This window comes from Microtus ochrogaster, chromosome 6 (assembly GCF_000317375.1).
Source record: "Microtus ochrogaster isolate Prairie Vole_2 chromosome 6, MicOch1.0, whole genome shotgun sequence".
Taxonomy (NCBI): Eukaryota; Metazoa; Chordata; class Mammalia; order Rodentia; family Cricetidae; genus Microtus; species Microtus ochrogaster.
In genome coordinates, this window is record NC_022013.1 from 20,296,795 (window position 1) to 20,319,830 (window position 23,036).

Here is a 23,036-nt window from a genome sequence, read left to right on the forward strand (position 1 = left end):
CTCATATTTGGTTTCTAGCCATAAATAAAGGACATTGAGCCTATAATTCGCAATCCTAGAGAAGCTAAATAAGAAGGTGAACCCAAAGAAAAACATATAGGCATCCTCCTGAATGATGAAAAGGTAGCTGGTCATTTTCATATCTGTCTCCCAGAACATGCTCATTGTCTGTGCCTATTTATTACCACTGTGAGTAGCAGAGGTGTACGGGTTCTATATGATCTTTTTCTAGCAGGAGTTTTGAATCTACAGAGCTATAATCTATTTCTGCATATGCAGAAAGCTAACTCTAGGAAAGTTAAGCATCAGAGTTGCTGAAACAAGAGAAATTTATTGTTGGTGTATTTTGGATGGTAACTTGAATTTTTCTAAATAAATAATCTTTACTCTCACTGTGCGTTTTTATCCCCCACCCTCTTTGGGAATTGGCTGTTCAGGGATGAGCCAGGCTATGTGAGATGTGGCGAGAAGGGACTTGTGAAAGTACTTGTCAGTCAGAGTTAGCTCCTACAGTTCACAGCTCTAGAAGAATGTAAGTAGAGGTTCACAAGCTATGTATTTGGATGTTTAAATTATAGTCCAGCTAGAAAAAGGTGAAATATGTTCCTTTCGTAACGTGGGAAACACAGTGTACTATAGGCATAGATGCAGATTCGACCTGTACAAGCCCTGGGTGTACTGTGTATAGCAGTAGCCTACACTGCATCTCATCTCTAGTTCCTTTTCTTACCTTATGAGTGTCACACTGTAGCCCAGATGCTGTACTGTGAGCCTGTGGGCGCATGTGTAGGAGAGAGGGTAGGACCAGCGAAGAGACCCTCACAAGCTCTGGAAGCATATCATTTGGGTGGGGAATTTGAGATCTTGCTTTTTATTCCTTTTCCACATTAAATAACTCATTGGCCATCTGCATTATGAGAAGCACAAATGAAACAGGTGAAATAATTTTAGTGATAAATTTTGTTTAATCAGTATACCTGTGGTGGTTTGAACAGGTATGGTCCCATAGACTCATGTATTTGAATGTGTGATCCATTCAATGGACCTGTTAGATGTAGCCTTGTTCCGAGTTTTTTAGAGGATGCTTGGCGCCTAGGGATCATTGTTACTTCCTAAGTCCTCTAGGATCTGTCATTTAGTTGAGACCTCTTAAGAGCCACCTTTCCATTTAAGCATGTCAGCTGCTTCTGACTCTTTTACTCTTTTGTTTATTCTCAGTAGTGATAGAATTCTAGTACATTTGTTTGCATAAGTAAGTTTTACCTTGCCTTGCTGCATTCTTATCTTCTCCCAAAGCCAGGCCTTCTGGTTCCCCTCTTGATCACTCACTGATGTTGTAATCTTTGTTCTTCACTTTCTGGAAAGCTATATGTCTAGCAGATCAATTTCCTTCCTAAAGGATCTTCTTTTTTAAATTCTCAATTTAATAGTGCGCAAAATTTCAAGCTGTACCCTGTTCTCGCCAAATGTGGGAAGCATCTAGAAAGAGGGCCATGATTTTGTTTGAATGGGAACAGTGGTTTTATCTGAGGAAAAGCCACCATATCTGAGGGGGAAAAGGGATGAAGCAAGTACCAGTTAAAGTTGAGTTATAGATGATTAGTTTTTAGCATGAGTATATCTTATACAATATTTGGGACATAATGAGAGAAAAAAATTGTCTGCACATCATATTTAGTGGTGTTCTGTAGTTTATCTCAAAAACTGAAGAACATCAGAGCAGTAGACTTCCTTTATGTAAACTTTATATTTTAATTAATTAGAAATTAAAACAGATTTATATATGGGTGTTGGTGGTTCACACCCTTAATCCCAGCACTTGAGAGGCAGAAGCAGGTGGATCTCTGTGAGTTCAAGGCCAGCCTGATCTACAAGAGCTAGTTCCAGGACAGACTCCAAAGCTCAGAGAAACCCTGTCTCGAAAAACCAACAATAATAACAAAAACCCCAAAGTTTATATAATATTGACTTTTTAAAATGAAAACCAATTTTTTACTTTCTTTTTATTTTTTGTGTTTTCACACAATGCATCCCAATCCTGCCCCCTCCCCAAACAAAACAAAATAAAATTTAAGAGAAAAAAAAAGGAAGAAGAAAATCTTGTCATGGAAGCTGCAGTGTAACACAGTAAATCACACAGTAAATCCCTTTATCCATACATCTTTACATGTAGGCATTCACAATAAAGAATAATCGATTTGGTTCGAGGCCCCTGGTCTCTGCTCCACCACCAATGCTGGGCCCTCACTGGGTCTTTTCCTGGACATCCTATTGCTGCCCTATGTTGTGGAGATCCCTGGATTTGCAGAACCAATCCCCACCCCATCCCCAGCCCCACCCTTGGTGCTCCAGTAGATCACAGATAGGGTGAATATTGGATTGGACCAATACAGAGCTCTGGTTTTGGACCAGGTCCTCACCACTAGGGTGAGCTCTCTTGCAGTGCCCTGCAGAATTCACCCTTGCAGAGATAGCAAGGGGCAGGGCCAGTTCTTCTGCTTTTGAGTCCTAAGGGTGGGTTCTCCCAAATCTCCACCTTCAGGGCCAGCTCTACTCTGTTGGCCAGGTGAGGTGTAGGGGCCACTCTCCAAATGCTGCAGCTGATGAAGCTCTTGAGACCCCAGAGCCAGCTCGAACACTTGCCTCAGGCCTTGATGGACAGTTGCATGTGTTTGGGTGTTGTGTTAGGGCATCCCCCTCTGCCCATGTTACCACATGACAGATGAGTAATGGGGACAGCTCTCCCATGCTCACCACATTGGGGCTGACTCACCTACACCTTCGCCAACAGTCAGGTCTACTGTGCTGCCCACTTTCTCTGGTGCTGCACCTGGTAAGGGGGAGGGTCAAGGGAATGAAAACCATTTTACATAACGCAAATATCAACATGGATGTCGTTGTTTTCTGCTTTTGCAAATCTGTGACTTTCTGTCTGGATTCTCTGCCTTCAGTTAGATGTGCTTTCACAAGGATGGTCAATTTGTACAGTCTGTTCAATACCTGAAAAAGCAAAAGGAGCACAGAGCAAGTTGGAATTTTTTATTTGTAAAAATAGTTTGACCTTGGGATTTAATGAGAGGGATTTAGTGAGAAACTTCTTAGGGGGGTCCCGAGCATCCTTTGCTAACCACTGTACTGAGAATAGCAGAGCCTATCCGCTCTTCTTATATTGGAGAGGATGAGAGGATGTATCTAAGCAGAATAAACAATCTTTTTGAAATTCTAATGGATCAAAGTACAATATTAAAATAACTTAAAATGGCAATTCAGTTAAACAATTTTTTGGGGGCGGGGAGGCAGGGTTTCTTTGTAGCTCTGGAGCCTGTCCTGGAACTAGGCCAGATTGGCCTCGAACTCATAGAAATCCACCTGCCTCTGCCTCCCGAGTGCTGGGATTAAAGACATTTGCCACCACTGCCCAGCTACATCCATGCATCCAGTAAGATAACTGTTATTTAAAAGCCATGGTACCAGTTGGCTTTGTTCAGTAGGTACATTATCAGTTTTCTATGCTGAATAACTTTACATTTCTTTTGGACTACAGCTTTATTGCTATAAATTTCAGTAGATAGGTCATGTGATCATATAGCTGCTCCTGGCAAAGTATAACCTTCTGGGAGAAGATTCTGAAACAATTAACTGATTGCTCTCTCATATGAAGAAGTGATGCAAATGTACACCAGAGTGAGAATTAGAAATAGTTCCTGCAGTTGCTTGGACAACTGAGAAAATTAAAGGATCTCCCCAGAAATAGAGCAGATGAAAGGATATGTTGGGGTGGGAGAAAGCTTTGGTAAGTTTAGTTTTTGGTGGAAGAGGTAGATGGCTGTGATTGGATTGAGCAAACTGTTGGGGTAGCGGTGAGATTTCCACGGAAAGTGACTGTAGTACAAGAAGAAGACAAGGAAAACACAGGCTGGGGGTGTCAGTCTTAGGATCGGGGACTAAGGAGAGTTAGGAGGGGCTCTGTGAAGGAAATGTCATCGAGAGGAAGTGAGAAGAGGCCTTGAGAAGGCTGTGTGGGCAGCAACAGAAAGTGCTCTGTGGAATTGGGGGATGGTGGTAACTGGTTCCTAAATCTGTCATTACAGAGCCTTGGGCATCTAGGAAACAGGCTTTGATTGTTTCTTGTACTAGGGTTGGGGTTGGAGGTGAGAAGAACGAATTTTGGACTTGTCTGAAGCCACAGAAATCCGTGTTTCCCAGCTTGGCTCCTCGGGACCATCTTTACTCGAGTGTTAATTGTGTAAAGGACAATGTGTAGTAGGAGGCCACTTGTTTGTTATCCGGCCGCCCAAACTCCCAAAATAATCACACAGAAAATTGTATTATTTAAAACACTGCTTGGCCAGTGACTCTAGCATATTCTTACTACATATTAAATTAACGCATTTCTATTATTTTATATTTTGCCATAAGGCTCGGGGCGTACTGGCAAGGTTCCAGCTAGTGGCTTGTGTCTTTCTCCTCTGGCGGCTCCATGGTGATGGAGGAAGGTCATTGGTTAAATAAAGAAACTGCCTTGGCCCTGATAGGACAGAAAATTAGGTAGGCGGAGAAAACAGAACAGAATGCTGGGAGGAAGGGGACGTGAGGCAGACGCACACTCCTCTCCAGGGCAGACGCGATGCAGCCAGCCGCCAGGTCAGACATGCTGAATCTTTCCCGGTAAGACTGATGCTACACAGATTATTAGAGATGGGTTGGTCGGGATATGAGAATTAGCCTGTAAGGGCTAGAGCTAATGGGCCAAGCAGTGTTTAAAAGAATACAGTTTGTGTGTCGTTATTTCGGGGCATAAGCTAGCCAGGCAGCTGGGAGCCGGGTGGCAAGAACACAGCCCGCAGCTCCTTCAACACCATGGCATCTCTCTGACTTTGCCTTCTTTCTCCCAGCATTCAGGTTAGTTCTCTTCCCCCTCTGCCTAGCTCTATTCTACCCTATCAAAGGCCAAGGCAGATTCTTTACTCAGTAACCATTGAAAGCAACACATAGACAGAAGGACCTTCCACACCAACAGTGGAGTTCAAAAAGTTGTTCCAGTAGAACTTATTCCTCAGTTAACCTGATTTTACAATAGCAAGGCTTTCTGATATATGTTTATATTTTAGGTAAAACACTGGCCTTTGGGTCAGATTCACTCTGCACTTTGCTACTCCCTATGCCTTGAAGAGATGGAGCTCTACCTCAGTTAGAAGCGGGAATAGAGCGGGAGTATCCTCCAGGCTGTGCCGTGCACTTGTGACATTGTTTCTTCTTTCTGTCTTCCTGTGATAGGTTCACCAAGCTGAAGAGTCTTAACCTTTCCAATAACCACTTAGGAGTCTTTCCATCAGCAGTCTGCAGCATTCCTACCCTAGCAGAGCTGAATGTGTCTTGCAATACTCTTCGAGAAGTGCCAGCAGCTGTTGGAGCTATGCAGAAGTATGTACTTTAAACCACGGGGAAATCTGGGAAAGCTCCGTGGACGTTTCACATCGTGTTAGTTTGTTATGTTTGCCAAGGAAGTGCTGGCCTCACATCTAGCAGTAAGGCATGAGTAGTGTGTAGAGGTCACTTGTTAGGACTTTACTTTTTCAAAGGCTTGTAAAAAACTAAAATATAGTTTTAAACTGCAGTTCCTATGAATCAGTATATCCAAACATAAGAGAGTTTTCATTTTCTGAAGTATTAAAAATTAATTTTAAGAAAAAATAAGTGGTGCATATTGGGGCAGATTTGTATTGCAATTAGCATACTTCCCCATGTAGACCTTTGCAAGCTGAGGAAGTAGGTAACATTTCCCATTTTAATAGAACGTTAAGATCCTTATTTCCAATTTTGTCCCCCTTGTTCATTGTTACCTTCTGCCTGTCCTTATGCATTTTGCAGCATTACAGTAATACAATCTTCATGAACTTGTATGTTGAAAATGTACATTTTACTGTGTAATTGTTATGTCTTCTTTGATAGCTTGCAGACATTTTTGCTGGATGGGAATTTTCTCCAGTCTCTTCCTGCCGAGTTGATGAACATGCACCAGCTCAGCTATCTGGGTCTTTCCTTTAATGAATTCACTGACATCCCGGAGGTATTGGAGAAGTTGACGGCTGTGGATAAGCTCTGTATGGCTGGGAACTGTATGGAGACCCTCAGACTACAGGCTTTAAGAAGAATGCCTCATATTAAACACGTGGACCTACGGTAACCTCTCTTGAGAAATGCATCTCGTTTGAGTGATTGGCTTGTATTGTTGGGTAAACTAGTCCACAGAGGGAAGAAATGACGAATTATGGGGGTTTCTTCTTCCCTGAAGCTTGCTTTAAAAAAATCCCACTTTGGTTTTGTGAACCTGAATCCAGTTTTAATTCGCATGAATATATGGGAGCACTGGAGCAGAGGACTCTTTATATAAACTGGAAATCATAGAGAGAATATTGGACATTGTTCCCAGTCTGAGACATTTGATACTGTGGAGCATCTCTTGTTTTCTGTTTGTTTGTTTTTCCTTAACTTAATGTACATATTAAATTAAAGTGTTTTAATTTCTTCTCTGTCCATTCAAGTGGCTCAGAGTTTTGCTTATCATTCTTCACAAAACATAATTGTTATGAATCTCCAATCAGATACAAGGTTAGCTGCCCCCTCTACTCTGATCCCTCATAAAAGCAGAGAGCCTTCATTTCAGTCTAGCCACTCTGAAACCCAACTAGAAGCCTTGGCACTGTCCTTGCTGCCCATGGGTGCTTTGTCATCAGCCTTTGGAAGGTCAGGTTCTACTGGGTTTTTTCTTTTTTGTTTTTGGGTTTTTTGCTTGTTTGTTTTTTCAAGATAGTGTTTTTCTGTGTAACTTTGGAAGCTGTCCTTGAACTCACTCTGTAGACCAGGCTGGCCTTGAACTCACAGAAATTCACCTGCTTCTGCCTCTGGAGTGTTAGGATTAAAGGCAGGTGCCTGCACCACTGAGCTAGTGATTTTTAATCACTGAGCTACTTTACGCAAGAGGATCCATGTTTTCATTCTCTTAAAGATTTATTTATTTTATTCTATGTGTATGAGTGTTCTGCCTGAATACATGTATGTACCACGTACACGCCCAGTTCCCACTGATGTCAGAAGAAGGTGTCGAGTCCCCTAGAAATGATGTTATGAGCTGCCATGTAGATGCTAGGAACTCAATCCTGGTCCTCAGCAAAGGCAAGCAAGTGCTTTTAACAGCTGAGCTATCTCTTATGTGCCCAAGGAGGAATATTTTTAAATTTTATCTTTTTAAAAGAAAAACAAGAGCCTGTTATGGACTCGACTTCTTACAAAACAATGTACAGGACTGAGTCTTTTGCTAGCTTGCTCAGTTTGGTACTTTTTCAACTAAATTATTCCCCCCATTAACCAGAAGTTGATGCCTGTTGGCCATAGTAAATCTTGAGCGAGTTAATTTCTATGCTTCTGCTTCTGATTTATAAATTACAATTAATAATAGAACATAATTCGTGGAGTTGTGGAGAGAATTGAGTTGAGTTGCCTAATACTCCCAGTAAAGGGTTATGTTCAGTTGTTACCCGACTGAGGCCTGTTTCCACTCCTGAAGCCTGCTCAACTGTCTTTCTTGGCGTCTTCACTCTGTTTGTAGAAGTGGGTCTGTCCTTGTTTTGGTACCTACTTTTCTTCTGAAGCTCATTCAGTAAAGAGCCTTTATTTGCTCCCTTTCTTCCCACTTATGTGGTTTGGCTTGTGGACCACACATCCTGCCAATGGAGAGTTGCTTGGCTTCATCTCTCCTCACACTAAAGAAGGCGAGCTTTCCTAACTAGATGATGTTAATGGTATGCAGGACTAGAATCTTAATTTAGCAAATAGAAATAGTTGTAATTCATATGAATTGGAGAACTTTTTAGAATGGGACAGGGACCAACACTTTGCCTGGTTAAATTTATTTACAAGCATAATGTTAATAACTCTGAGTTGTTTAATATATAATTTCATATCTCAGAATTTAGGTCTCTTTTTTTTCAGTGACTCAATATATATATATATATAAATCACACATCAAGGCTTATTATTACTTATAAATGCCTGGTCTTGGCTTGGCTTGCTGCTAGCCAGCTTTTCTTAATTTAACCCATCTACCTTTTCCTCTGGACTTTTCAACTTTCTCTTACTTGTGTAGATCTTCCTTATTCTGTGGCCGGGTGACTGGCCCTTACTGTCCGACTCTCCTTGTTCTCTCCCTTCTTCCCCTCAGATTCTCCTGTTTATACTCTTTCCATGCCGGCCCCGCCTATCCTTTCTCCTGTCTTGCTATTGGCCATTCAGCTCTTTATTAGACCAATCAGGTGGTTTAGACAAAGAATTACTGCTTCACAGAATTAAGCAAATGCAGCATAAACAAAAGCAATACAACTTAAAACAATATTCTACAAAGGCATTTTTCTGTATAATCAATCATTCCTCAACTTTGCTTAGCCCTCTGTCTTCTTGGGACCAGTTTCATTCAGCTGCCAGTGGACCATTTATCCTTAGTTTTGCTTTCTTACATACTCACCCATACCTGTGAAGTAGTCTTAAGTTTTCCAAGCTTTTACCTGCTTCCAGCCCACTAGCATACAAGTCCTGTGCACGAGAGGCTCTGTCTTAGAGCTGCTCAGTGTATTCTCCGGCACAGCCTGGGAAGCCGTTCCTTGCTGCTCTTCCACAGTGAGATAGAAACCATGTTTTAGAAATGTGTGGTGGGGCTGGAGAGATGGCTCAGCGGTTAAGAGCATTGCCTGCTCTTCCAAAGGTCTGAGTTCAATTCCCAGCAACCACATGGTGGCTCACAACCATCTGTAACGAGGTCTGGTGCCCTCTTCAGGCATAAATGCAGACAGAATATTGTATACATAATAAATAAATAAATATTAAAAAAGAAAGAAAGAAACGTGTGGTGACTTGACATTGATGCTGTGTTCACATGTGATTACTTAGAAATTTAGAAAACAGCCCCTTCTTGTGGCCTGCTAGGCAATGTTCTTACTTATCCATGATCTCACAGGGTTAGTATATAGTAGGTAAAGCCCTTGCTGAGTACTTTGAATGGAGGAGAAAATGAATATAGCCAGCCATGTTACTACTCCTTCCACTTAGCCTGTAGCAGGCTTGAAAGTCACAAAGTGCATTGTTCCTCCTTTGATCTGGAAGCCACAGTGCCACTTCCTGTGAACTACTATTCCCAGCTCTCCACACCCTTGGGATTCAGATGGCTGCTTCCTTCTCAATAGCACCTGCTTTGTAGGTTCTCTATATTTTGTACATTGCTACAATATCATCACATGCTCATAGTTCTCCTGTGGAACAGTGCAAAGCACTTCATCTAGTTACTCTGATCAATATAAAGCCAGAGGTCATCATCCTGTCCTTCCCATGATCATGACCACAGCCCTTCACAGTGTACCCAGAACTGGAGCACAGGTATTTCTTTCATTTTCTTAACTATTTTGAAGAATAGGAAAGATGTTTTTCTCATTTTGCAGAGAAGAGGTGACTGTTGCTCTGGGTTCTCCACCTAGAGCTAGAAGATAATCCTTCGAGCTGCTCTTCTACACACAGGAATGCCACCTTTCCTTTCATCATAGACTTTTTTAAGTCCTCATTAAAACAGTTTTTGATCATCTTGGTACCAATACAGTGACTTGTAGGTAGGTGAGTTGCTATATAAAATGAAGATAATATCATGGTTATTCAAAGTGTAATTTTGGGAAGAACATAAACCATCCTTTAAATTCTTTCAGCTCTGTTTTCTCCAAAATAAGTCTTGTTTTTATCCATTGTCACATTCTGATAGTTTAGTGAGCATTTGGAAATAGGCACATTTCTGGGTTAAGGCCAAATTTTGAATCTTTGAACCTAGAACAAGGAAAGAAGGAATGATGTTTTTAAGCATCGTTTTAGGGACATTTGAAGACACTTGTGCTGCCCTTGGTTGTTGACAGATTCTTGCTCTGCTGTCACTCATCCTTGTGTTTTGGTCAGTGGCTTTATGATAGTTCTCTTAATCGTTTTTATGCATACATATTTTGTTTATTGAAGAGCAGAAACCCCGTAGAATGTTTGATCTCCATGCATAATAACAGTGCCTTTTATCAAGTACACAAGCTTGGAGCTTTCTCACTTTGGGAGAGAGATGTTTCTTTCCAAAGGAGGTGTAGACTTCCTTGGCACCAAGAAGTGATGTTTTCATCTGTTTTCTTGCAGTGGAAACTAAATTTATATTTGTTGTATTGATTTCATATCTTTTTCATATTGATCCATTGCTGCTTGTCTTTCACTGCTCATCTGCAATAACTTCACTCAGTCCAGTAGTTGTCATGGCTGCCATCTTCCTATGCTTCCTTTTATGATTTCTCAAATCCTGGATGCCAGTGTTCAGTGTCTTCTCCACTTTGCTCTTTGAGTAGTAGTCTCTGTATGGAAATAGCTTTGGCTCTCAGTTCGGATGCTGAGAATAAAGAATCCCTGTACCTACATTTCCATCTCTGGTGTTCCCATTCGGTATGTGGCTTGAGGTCATTGTCCTTGATTCTGTCCTTTATGATTGCCCGTCTACTTTTCTTTACATCCGTCTCTTCCTCTAGGGAGCCAGTGCAGTAGTATGTCTGGGTTCGTTTCCCATGTTCTTTCCAGTATGCTATCTGTACTACACTCTCTTTCTTTGGAAGTAAGTGCCTAAGTGGATATTTTTTCTTCTCTTGAAGTGAATTAGGTAAAATCAATACACTTGCTCCCTCTCTTCTAGCTTTCATGACCTAAATTGTGTTTTGAAATATATCATAAAAGCTCAGACTTCTAGAATTGTAGCTAAAAATAACTAGTGTATCTTGCCAGTTAAACAAGGCAGATGCTAAAATTGAAGATGGCAGCGGGAGCTCTAATACAGGGAGAACTGAGTCCTGTCTCATCACTTCATACTATATGGGTTGAGCAGTTTATTTATAGTATTGTGGTTAAGTAGCTCATGTTTGTGTCCTTCCTCCTTAAGATTGAACATACTCAGAAAGCTTATAGCAGATGAAGTGGACTTTGTGCCGCATGTCACCCAGCTTGACCTGCGAGACAATAAACTTGCTGATCTAGATGCTATGGTTTTCAACAACATAGAAGTTCTGCACTGCGAAAGGAATCAGCTGGTGACACTGAACATTTGTGGCTATTTCCTGAAAGCGCTCTATGCTTCTTCTAACGGTAAGTGCAGACCACATCCAGGCTGCGCTGTTTGCCCAGTACCATCATCTAGGCCTTACTGACTTTATTCTTTCCTCATTTACTAAAATAAGGATCAAATCCTTCCAAGATAAAAGTCATAAAAGAAGAATGTTGCCTTGGTATTTACAGGAACCAGAAGGGAAGATTTTATTGTTCCTAGCTTGCTTTTTGCATTATGATAAATTGCTCCCACTAGTCATTTGTTTCTTCTGCTTAAAGTAAGGGCAAGGTAAACTGTTTCATTGACTTCCTGATTAAATGCTAGAGGGTGGGAAGTCCACTGTAGGCTCCAATCAAGACCTGCAATCTCATGTTCCATTACAAGGGGACTCCTCGAAGATAAACCTGAACCATGTGCCCACAGGAATATCATGACAGCAGGGTTCTTAGTTATTTAATAAAACCCCTTATTTGGGGGTTGTTTTTTTAAATTATGGGATGTAGGTATGGAATCAGATAGTGAGACTTTTAAGAGAGATCCTTAGGAAGAGGAGGCTTGTGCTAGTAGTGGTGCTTTCAGATTAATAGCGAGAACAGTAGGCAAGACACACTTCCAACAGAGGAGCGAGAGAATCCACACCACCACTTGTCCAGGCTACTAAGATATACTTCATGTGAGCTAAGGGAACCTGCAAGCAGGCCATAAATGTGTTCCATGGCTCATTTCTCTAAGGTGGGTACCTGAAATGTTACATTGGAAAGAAAAGAGCTGGTACCAAAAATTAATCTATAAGCCTTTCATTGGGACCAGAATAAGCAGCTATATAATTCTTATGAATTAAAAGAGCAGGCCTTTCAGAAACTGCTCCTGCAGAAAGGGGTGTCATATTTCCTAAGTTCAGAAAACCTTTTGATCCTACCAGCTGAGCTCTTTTGTGATGCTCTAGAGTATGGTGTTTCAGTTGTGAGGGAGTCAACAAGGAAGACCTTTCAGTTTTATGGATGACATGAGTATTAAAAATATGGTGTTCATTTGAATGACCTTTTAGGTGCAGTTTGGCACACAGAACCACCAGAAAGCACATAAACAAATGGGAACAGAGAATGAATGACTCACGGTTGCATGGGAGGATGGCTTTAGTCTCCTGCAGTTAAAGTAATACAAGAAGATGCATTGTACTTCCTAAACTAAATACACAGAGGAGACCAAAAGTACAGTGCTTTCTACAGACAAAGGCACGTGGGTAGTAATGTGTTTATGCTTCTTCCCTTTGTAGAACTCATTCAACTCGATGTTTACCCAGTTCCAAATTATCTGTCTTACATGGATGTCTCAAGGTAAGAAGACAGCACCTCACAGAACTGTTGGCCTATTGGGGAGTTCTTTACCTGATTCTGTCCAAGCCTATGCTAAGATGTTTTATAAATTTTTGAAGGACAGTAATACTGACTAAAATGTTTTAAAATAATAAAAAATTAAACTTAATTTAAAGTTTCATTTTAAAAAAAGGACCTTTGGATGCCATCTGTGTTTTTCTTATACCTGAGTTCAAACTCTGGGTCTCCTACAAGCTAAGCAAGCTCCTACCAATGAGGTACCATCCCTAGCTCTGAAACCAGTTTAGATCCTAGGTTTGTATATAAAGACTGGAGACTTCAGGGTAACTTGAAGGTCCACTAGCCCTTTATATATCAGTTGTATCTTGTGTCCCCGCCCCCCAGGAACTATGAGGCTACAGTTTATAACACTGCTGTGTCTCTAAGTTCCCTTTGTCACTTTGTACAAACATGTACTTACCAAAAGCTCTGAGAGCTGCTGGACTCTTAGCTTGCTTTAGGTAGACAGGCTTTCATGCGGCTTTACTTGTGCAGTCTTACTTATTCTAGTGCCCAAAAATAGATCTCCCCCCCCCCCCCCGGTGACATAAAGGCATGACTTTGTCTACATTATAAATTTACACAAGTGAAACTTCAGTAATTTTAACCTACTAAAATTGAAACTCATTTTAAGGAAATACCCAAAATATGAGAACACATAGGAGTCTGGTTCTCTGAAGATACCTACTGTTAGCCATTTGAGGGTGTGAATTGTGGTGTGCTTGTGAATCACCATATCGTTGCAATCCCCATGACAGTGTGAGTTATAAGGTATAGAATTTTACCTTTCATGATGAAAGCACACAAATTTAGCTGTTTTAATAATAAATACCTTTTCAGTTTTTAGCTATTGGGAGAATTATTCTAATTGCAACTTTACTATGAACTTAGAAATAAAGTTCTTTGAATTGTTTCATGAATTTCCTATTAAGTTGCTATAGTTTTATTTCATTAACTTAAGCTCAGACATTACTTGATTTAGTTCTTAGATTTTTTTTTCCTACCACTTCTTATCAAAGCTCAGGATTTAATATACATATCGGGAGTTTGTATGCATATGTACATATACATATACATATACATATATATATATACATATATATATATATATACACACATACTGTGTACAGATTTACTTCAGAGAGTTGGCTATAGAACCTGTTTTCCTATTATTCATAGAATGTATTTGGCACATAGTCCTCTTAGGAATCCCTAGGCCAAGACCCTGGATTTGTAACTTCAATATTGCTTATCTTCCTCTGTGACTCTGGCACATACCAGCCTCATGTGTTTGTGTGCCCATCTGATGTGCATATGTTCACCTCATGTGCCCTGCCTCCCAGGGTGTTGAGCAAGCTTTTTTCGTGGACCTTAAGAGTTCTTCAGTGCAGAATTCTACACTACCATTTATAGTTTTAACTTCCTTGTGCTGTGATTGCTGAAGGACTTCTATTTTTCTTTCTATTTTTCTGTGTTGTTCATCTGTTTAAGAAGTAACTATTATAAAATAAGTTTTTGAGTATAACAGTGTGTGCCCATATAAATAGTAAGAAAACAATGTCTTCTATTTACATATTTAACCAAAACTTTCATAGTCCTTTTTTACTTCATGGATCAGCCCACCATGTTATTAAAATGTCCCAAGCATCATATTTGCTCAGCCTTGTGCACCTGTTCCTCATGCACTCATCTTGACAAACGTGTGTGGCCTTCGATTCCCTCGCCTATGAGTGGGAGGGGAGAAATAGCTATATGCTTTTTTATGTGTGCCTCATTACTTTACATATTTTTATTTAAAGGTAAAAGAAAGAAATTCAAATATAGTATATTTTTCTAGTGGTCAGATCATTTAATAATGTCATAACTGGTTCAGTTCACTTTTTTTTGGTAACTGTAATTATTGTTAAATGTCCAAGTAAACATTTTCAAATAATTCTAAGTCTTCACTGTAGTGCACCATTTCATTTCCCGTTCTTTTCAGTAGCTGTATTTTTATGATGCCAGGAAGAATTGGAAATTATTTTAATACCAATGGTAAAAATGTGAACTTGAAAGTAATACTTGGTTAGTTTATAATTGACTTACCTGGATCACTTTTCCCTCTTTGTAAATTCGCAATGGTCTCTGAAGGGGTGTTAATATCTAGAGGTAGTGATCTTTTAAATGTTAGAGATGATGCCGATGGCGTATCTGTTAGTTTATTTCTTCTCTATTATAATGATTTGTCTTGATTTTAAAATACAGTGATTTTCATATATCCTTTTGATCTTGCTCATTGCAATTTGGCATTTTTTTTTTTTTTTAGTTTTGTTTCTATGTAGTTCTTTTGAGCTTAAAGTACATTTGAGGGGCTGGAGAGATGGCCCAGCAGCATCAAGAGTGTGTCCTGCTCTTGCTGAGAACTGGAGTCCACTTCCAGCACCCATATCAGTGGCTCACAACTACCCGTAGCTCCAGCTCCAAGGGATCCTATGCTTCCTTTTGGCCTCCTTGGGCACCTGCATGAATGTACACATACACACAGGCATATATAAATTTAAAAAATTAAATTACATATTTGAGGCCAGATTTAATTTTTAAAGTAATAATTTTTATGTTCTTATCTTCAGAAACTGCCTAGAAAATGTGCCTGAGTGGGTATGTGAAAGCAGAAAGTTAGAAGTTTTGGATATTGGCCATAATCAAATATGTGAACTTCCTGCTCGGTAAGTATTTCAGATCAAATAGATAATTAGTATTAATATGCTGAGTTAGTGTTTATCTTGTTAGCTTGTTGTTATGAACTCATGCATTGTTTTGGTTCCTGTATTGTGGGGTGAGAGTAGAGTGAGCTTTAACTTCCATGCTGACATTCATATCCATACCAAGTGGTAGTGGTTCCTAAAATTGCAAATAAACTGAAGGGAATGCTCAGAGACTGAGAAACCAGTATAAATGGTTTACCTAGGGACCTTACTCGACTCTGTTGATAATATGTCTACCTTATCCTGGATAACTTTTGTTTGCCCTGGGATACAGTTTTGGTGGTGGTGAGATACGAGGCAGGTGGATATGGTTAGATCACTAAACCTTGAAACCATAAACTAGGTTGTACTTTTTATTTCAAATTTGAAATAGGAAATCTACAGACTTCTCCTTTAATTCCTACCTTTTTCATAATTGTAGTTTTTACAGTGTTGGAGTGTGTGCACAGTGCACACGTGGAGGTAGAGGAAGACAGGATCTGTCCTATGCACGGATGCGCACGTCAGCCTAGCTGGCCTCACATTTCTGGAGATCTTTGATGCACTCATAGCAGCACAAGGATTCCATACAGGAGTGCCACTGCTTCCTGCTTTTACAGGTCCTGGGGATCTAAATGCAGTTTGTCAGGCCTCACATACAGCAAGAGCTCTGCCCACTAACTTGTCTCCCCTTCATAATTTGTTCCTTAATAACAAAATTTTTAAAGTAACCATGTGATAATTTCAAGTATCCATAGATATAGATAAGTCTTTTCTAGTTAAGTAATTGTGACTAGTCAGGTAATCAATAAACTACAGAAGTCTTTCCTAGCTCATCATAGGAACTTTCTTTGATGAACATGGTGTTTACCTCAGTGCTCCTAAGGTCTGCATGTGATGCCTGGCATTTGAAGTGTGGCTCTTCTGAACAAGACACTGATTATTAATTTTAATTTAAGTAATAATTTAAACTTAATTGATGGCCAGTTGCTACCAGAATTTAAGTTCAGTTATTTCAACATTTTTAGCCAGTTATAGGACAGAGGAAAGTAGTTTCTATCCGTGTATAAACAGCTACCGATACAAATAAGAGAAAAGTAACATTTAGCTTAACCTTTCTTTTGATCTTCACATCAGACTTCTTTCAGTTGACTTTTAAAAGTGTGACTAGGGCCTGGGGAGATGGGTCAGTCAGTAAAGTGTCTGTCACACACATGTAAGGACCTGACTTTGGATCTTTAGTTCCTGCCTAAGAAAAGCCAAGCCTGGACACATATATCTGTAACCCTAGCACTAGAAACAGACACAAGTGGGTCCCTGCAGTGCAATGGCCAACTTGTCTAGCCCATTGTTGAGCCATGGGTTCAGTGGGAGGCCCTGCCTCGAGAGAGAGACAGAGACAGAGACAGAAACAGACAGAGACAGAGAGAGAGACAGAGGAGAGAGAGAATGATTGAGGAAGATAAACAGTGCTGACTTGTTTGAGTCACACACACACACACACACACACACACACACACACACACACACACACTGAGCACCTGAGATATAACTAGTTCTAGAGAAGGTCTATAAATATTGTTAGTGCAAAATATTTATAATAACAATACTAAAACAATTTTAGACATAGTAAATCTAGTAATAAGAATTGTTTCATTTTTCTTTTTAATGTGGCACCCAGAATTTCCAATTGTATATGTAGCTCTTATTATGTTAGAATATTGCTCTCATAAAATAAATCGAAGTTATATTTCAGTCCCTGTAGAGATGAATTTCTCTGTTCTTAAGCCATCATAATATCCATAAATATGGTTCATTTAAAAAATGTTTTCTGCCCCCAGAGTATTAGTTAATTGAGCATTTAATTAACCTAACCCTCATGCAGCAGTCCTCACTAGAGAGAGAGAGAGAGAGAGAGAGAGAGAGAGAGAGAGAGAGAGAGAGAAACAGACAGATAGACAGCCACAGACCGTGCCCAGTGCTTTTAGCAGAGGAACATGAAAAGGAAAGTGGCCATATGTCTGTAGGTAAATTGTTGAAGATTTTGTCTGTCTGTCTTACTGTTCTTCTGTCTTGTCAGGGACTAAATGTGCTTACACTCCAGTGCACCTCCGCACACTAATAAATACAAGATAGCTGGAGGTTTTACCGCTTTTTCAAAGCCAGTATTTTATTGGCTCTGTACTAGTACAGGCTTTTGTGGATCTAAAAAAAAATGTTTATTCAAAATAAATGCCAAGTGTCATATTGTCATACAATCCAGTGTTTGTCTACATTTTTTTAAATGTGAAACAAAAACGGTATCTCTCACTTTCTCACTCAGTGTCGAACTGTAGATTTTGCAGAAATCTAGTTGATGTTCTAATATTCAAGCAACAGTGATTTATTAGAATTGATTTGATATTGAAACTTTGTTTTTATAAGGAGGGTATATGATGAGTTCAATGAAACAAGTTATTTATAATGAAAATACATAAAAAGAAAAGCAATATTTTCGTGCTTAGATAGTATCCAGAAGGATTAAACAGAATCTAGTTATCATTTAATATTAATACAGCAGTTAATTAAACCTACCTATTCTATTCTTTTTAGGAGAGAATGTCTACTTTGGTATAGGGTTAAACTATGGATCCCTAAAATATATGGCATTACTGAGAGAAAGGGGGAAATTAAATTATGAAGTAAAATGTATTTATGTACAATGTATGAAGTAAAATTTTCTTAGGTGTGTTTATGAAAGATTGATGCCATTGAAGACTTTGCTGAGTCCTAATCTCTGTGCAGATGGCTCAGCTGTGTTTGTTCAGACTCTGGACAGGACATTAGCCTGTGGGTCTGAAGAAGCACACAGCCTTGTAAAGCTCGCCTTGTGGATCAAGACGAGAACACACTCTTCAGTGACTCCTTCCATGACACAAATATAGAAAGCGCTGAAATACAAATAGCTCCAAGTTTATATTAAAATAAACCTGCTAAAGCTAGGGATCTAACTCAGCATTCTGGAGCACTGTAGATCTTGCATAAGACTGAGTTCAATTCCCAGCACCCACATGGTGGCTCACAGTTTCAGGGAAGTGAATGTCCTTTCCCACCTCTGCAGACACCAGGTACCCATGTGGTGTGCATACATACGTGCAGGGAAAACACTCGTATACGTTGACTAAAATAAATAAATCTAATACATCAAAATAAACCTGTTAGCCTATACTGAATTAATATATAATTTGTGAAATGATGATTATTTAAATCTTACGTTTTTAAATCCTCATCCCAAATTAGCCCAATATAAATAGTTGCCTTCTGTTTTTGTTCCCTTTCTTACAGCTTATTTTGTAATAGTAGTCTCCGGAAATTACTGGCAGGACACAACCAATTGACAAGGCTTCCTGAAAGGCTAGAGAGAACATCTGTGGAGGTCTTGGATGTGCAGCATAACCAGCTCATTGAGCTCCCACCTAACCTCCTCATGAAGGCTGACAGGTAAAGATTTGAACGTCGCTAGGGGTTTTGTTAGCTATTTATTGTCTCTCCTAGGTGTATGAGTAATTGGTTAGCTAGCCACCTTTCTACCATTTCGTGTGGAACCCTTCAGATCATTACTAATTTCACTGCTCTTTGTAGAGAAAGGTATTTTGCACTGTGCTAAACATGTATAATGGGGATGAGGTGTGAATTCTTGTACTACTCCTTGAACAGGAGTTGTGCAGGCCAGTTTAGGCTTCCCTTACTTATCTGATTCTCTTCATTTCCTGTTGCTGTGGTAAAACACCCTGACAAAAACAGTTTGGGAGAGAAAGGGTTTATTTGCTCACCGTTCCAGGTTATAATCCCTTTACTGTAGGGAAGTTAAGCAGGAGCTTCAAACAGCTCTGTCATCACATGCACAGCCAAGTACTGAGAACAGCGAATTAACTGTGTTCAGTTAGTGTTCAGCTCATTTCCTTTACTCTTACTCAGTCCAGGAATCTGACCAGGGAAGGGTGTTACCCACAGTGAGTGGTTGTTCCCAATAATCAAAAGTATAATTTTAGATTTTTTAGGTATTAGAAGTCAAACCCAGGGCCTGAGATATGTTGGGCTATAGACAAACATTCTACCACTGAGCTACTTACCCTCATATTTGTACAGTTTTCCTAAATAACTGGTATCTAAGCATTTGAAAAGTTGGTTTGATGAGCGATTGTGGCAGTTTGAATGTAACTGGGCCCCATCAGCGATATTAGGAGGAGTGGCTTTGTTGAAGTAGGTATGGCCTTTTTGGAAGAAGTATGTCACTGTGGAGGCAGGTATTAAGGTCTCATATATGCTCAAGCCATATGCAGTGTCAGGGACCAGCCTCAACAAAAATACCACTTGCCAGGGTAGCAGTGTTGGGATTTAGAAATATAGTAAAGAATACGAAGACACATTTAATAATAATAAAATAGAAACATATAGAATAATATAGAGAGGGAGTTCTCTGAACTGAAATCGCCCGTGTTTAATTTCCAATTGCTTAAAAACCTCTGACCCCAAAAGGCAGGAGTAAGACAAAACTGCGTTAACATGATACAAGGAAACGAGCAGACCAGTTGAAAGTCACAAGCTACATCCATAGTTAAACATTCTCTTACTAAACAAAACCAGTCATGTTCACACCCTAGACCAAAACATTCTATAGGCAAACCAATTCGTGGGTGTAATCCAAAGTTATCTCCTTAAGTGAACTGGAACTTAGTTAGATCCTTAGACTTTTCTTTGAGATAGAAAAGTATCTGCTTCTCTATTCCTGAAATACAAGTCTGAAATACACCTGTTGGCAATAACCTTGAGAGAGCAGAAATGACGACTCTAAATCTAGGTGGGACCTTTGTTTGAGGTAGAAACACAATTCCCTTGAAGGAAGAGAGGTAAGTTCCAACTCTCTGACCTTTGTCCCTGTGGAAACAGGCTCAGACTTGGTGGCCTCCTCAGTCTGGTGCCTCACTTCACTTCCATTTGGCTGCTGATCAACATGTAGAACTCTCAGCTCCTCCTCCAGCACCATGTCTGCCTGCATGCTGCCGTGTCCTGCCACCATGATAATGGACTAAATCTCTGAAACTGTGAGCCACCCCATTCAATGTGTTTCTTTATAAAAGTTGCTGTGGTCATGGTGTCTCTTCACATCAATAAAAACCCCAAGACAGGGATTAATTTAAATGTTAAGGGAAATTTTGTTTTCTTTTTGAAATTCAGTGGACATTTAGTTGGAGGTTGAGAGAAAATTCAGAGTAGGCAAGTTATAAATCCTGGCAACTGCCAGGAGGAAGGAGATGGAGAGGAGGTGAGAAAGGGAGGCCTTTTGAGTTCTGGTCCGCAGGGCAGATCTGCAAGCAGCTGTCAGAAGTGGTGACCAGCAGAGAAAACACTAGAGTTTTGGGGCTTTTCACGAAGCAGCCTGTCACCAGTGTCTTGCACATTCAGTTGTGATCTGTCTTAGTTGATGGTTCAGTCACTGTGCTGGATGCTGTAGGCATTGAAAATTGTTGGATGTAGCTGTTTCTACCAAGTTTCTTAAACCCTAATACATAGTGTGAAAAACTCTGCTCAGTGAACATAATAGAAGTTAGATTTAAGAAAACAGAAAAGGCAGAAATAGGGACAGCCTGGCTCACTGGTATGAGGAAGAACACTTGGTTGCTGTATGACAGGATGAATTTACTGTTTGTGTCTAGCAGGTGGCCCCCAGGCATTATTCCTCTGTCAGTTTACTCCATAATTCAAATCTTAACAATAACTTTTTACAAATATTCTTTGTGATAGTAAATTATTGTTTACAGTTCTGGGTTGGATCATATAATTGAGAAATAGCACATGTTTGTCTGCTCTCCCTGTTGGCAGGGAGTCATTTGGTAAACAAGAAAAGGGAATCTACTTTCAATCCGGTGACTTTTGGTGAAGTCTTCATTTCTCTCTGGAAGCTTGCGGCCAACTTATTTGTATTCTTATGACTTGATCACCATTTTATGAATTTACTTTTTGTATTCACCTTTGAGTTTTATTTGAGTTGTTTTTAAAAAATGGCAGTTCATACTCTATACTTGAATTGAAATGTCACACTATAAATGTAAATGCATGTAGACTTATGATAGTTAAAAATAATATGTATTTTAAGAAAGCTCATAGCTCAAAGTTGTAGATGATGATAAGAAATTTGAGGGCCATATATTGTTAAGATATTGACTGTGATACTGTATCCTGAGAGAGGGCAGGATTTGGTTCTGCTGAGTAAACTGGTGAATATCTACTCCTCATCTTGCTGAACATCTTTTTGCTCTGTGATGAGAATTCTCATGATGGAAACACCAAAGGAGTTTCAGATACTTTGCTGTGACCACCAGATGGTCAGAGGAAGGCTAGGTAATTCCCCGTGGGTCACCAGTGGATGAGTCACAGCCAGAGGTACTGCCATCCTTCTGTTCTTTCTTAGAATCTTGGCAGTCACTGACCCCCTGTCCACCTAGGCTCATCATGCACATTTGATGGCCAGATAACCTCTCCCGATGGAATCAGTCCAACTAGCAAAGCTTGAACGAATGCTTTTAAAAGACAGTTGTATAGACCCGCAGTAGTGGTAGGACTCACTGTTTCTACACCTGTTTGGAGCAGGCCTAGGATACTCAGAGGCAGGAGATGGGGGTGGGGCCGTCCATGTGCCAGTGAGGTTTGTGGTCTCTCTCATTTGTACTCACTAACTATCCCCAGCGTATTAGTCACACCATAAACCATAAGCTTGAGTGACTCAGACAGAATCTGTGTAAATATCAAAGGAACTAAAAGAACAGAAAATCAAAAGAAGGTGATCAATTGACCATGACAACTGGTGCTCTTTGGCAAAGGCAGTTATTTCTGGCATTTTGGAGAGCTGAGTTGCCCACACTTTTTTATTTAAGTGAGCTATCTTTGAAGCTCTGATGTTTGGAGGGATGTGGTGTATTAAAAATGTTTCTAAAAGCATGCTTTGAGAATCATCTAGAGAACTCACAGATTCCTGACTTTCATAGCAGTTCCACTGACTGAGATGTTAGAAGGAGAGCCAGAATCAGCATGTTTAATGAGATCAGCCTTGGGGTTCTAGTCTGCAAGGTCCACTAGACAGTGAAAGCTCAAGGTGACCATGGGTGTTCCTGCTCTTGGGATATATATGCCTCATCTCTTGTGTTTCTCTGATACTTGCATGTGGCGGCTCTTCTGGGGTTATTAGCACCAACATTGGCTGTCAGTTTGTCAAAAGCAGAGAATCAGCCAACAGAATTGGAACACTATGCAGAAAAGTTCTAAGGTTTCCCTGGATCCTCCAGAAGGGAAGGGTGAACATCAGAGGATGGCCAGCTATGTGATCATATTCTGGTGACTAATTCCTTATGGCTCTAACAGGAATGATCCAGAAGGCTTTAACCAAATGTTCTAAACGTCTTTGTGTAAGAGTAGCAATAAATACTGTCCAGGAAGATCCTCAAGAGTGCTGTCCTGAAATCGGTGACCTCTGTTACCCACACTCCAGTGCTGTCTTAAGATGGAATCAGGAATCATTTGCTCTTGTACTGGTGCTTATGGTGCTCATCTGTTCTTAAGAAATCCCAAGAATGTGTTAGGATGGGAGGTATGCACTGTTGTTCTTTTTAAAAAATGCTGCAAGATCCCCAGCAGCAGTAGGCAGCAGAAATGCTGTAGGTCCCAAATGGTGGCGGCAGGCCTTGTGGTGGCAGGCAGTGGGCTCTGGGAGCAGCCAGTCCCAGGCAGAAATGGCTGCTGGTC

General features: G+C 40.1%; 1 protein-coding gene across 1 annotated transcript in view; it reads left to right on the forward strand.

Moving 5' to 3' along the window:
- Phlpp1 (PH domain and leucine rich repeat protein phosphatase 1) overlaps positions 1-23,036 on the forward strand; it is a 213,939-nt gene that overhangs the window by 141,827 nt on the left and 49,076 nt on the right. Inside the window, exons 6-11 of the mRNA XM_005348305.3 lie at positions 5,278-5,424; positions 5,953-6,183; positions 10,994-11,196; positions 12,435-12,495; positions 15,144-15,239; positions 18,582-18,737. Coding sequence (XP_005348362.2) covers positions 5,278-5,424; positions 5,953-6,183; positions 10,994-11,196; positions 12,435-12,495; positions 15,144-15,239; positions 18,582-18,737 — 894 coding nt within the window. The remainder of the gene's footprint in view (positions 1-5,277; positions 5,425-5,952; positions 6,184-10,993; positions 11,197-12,434; positions 12,496-15,143; positions 15,240-18,581; positions 18,738-23,036) is intronic.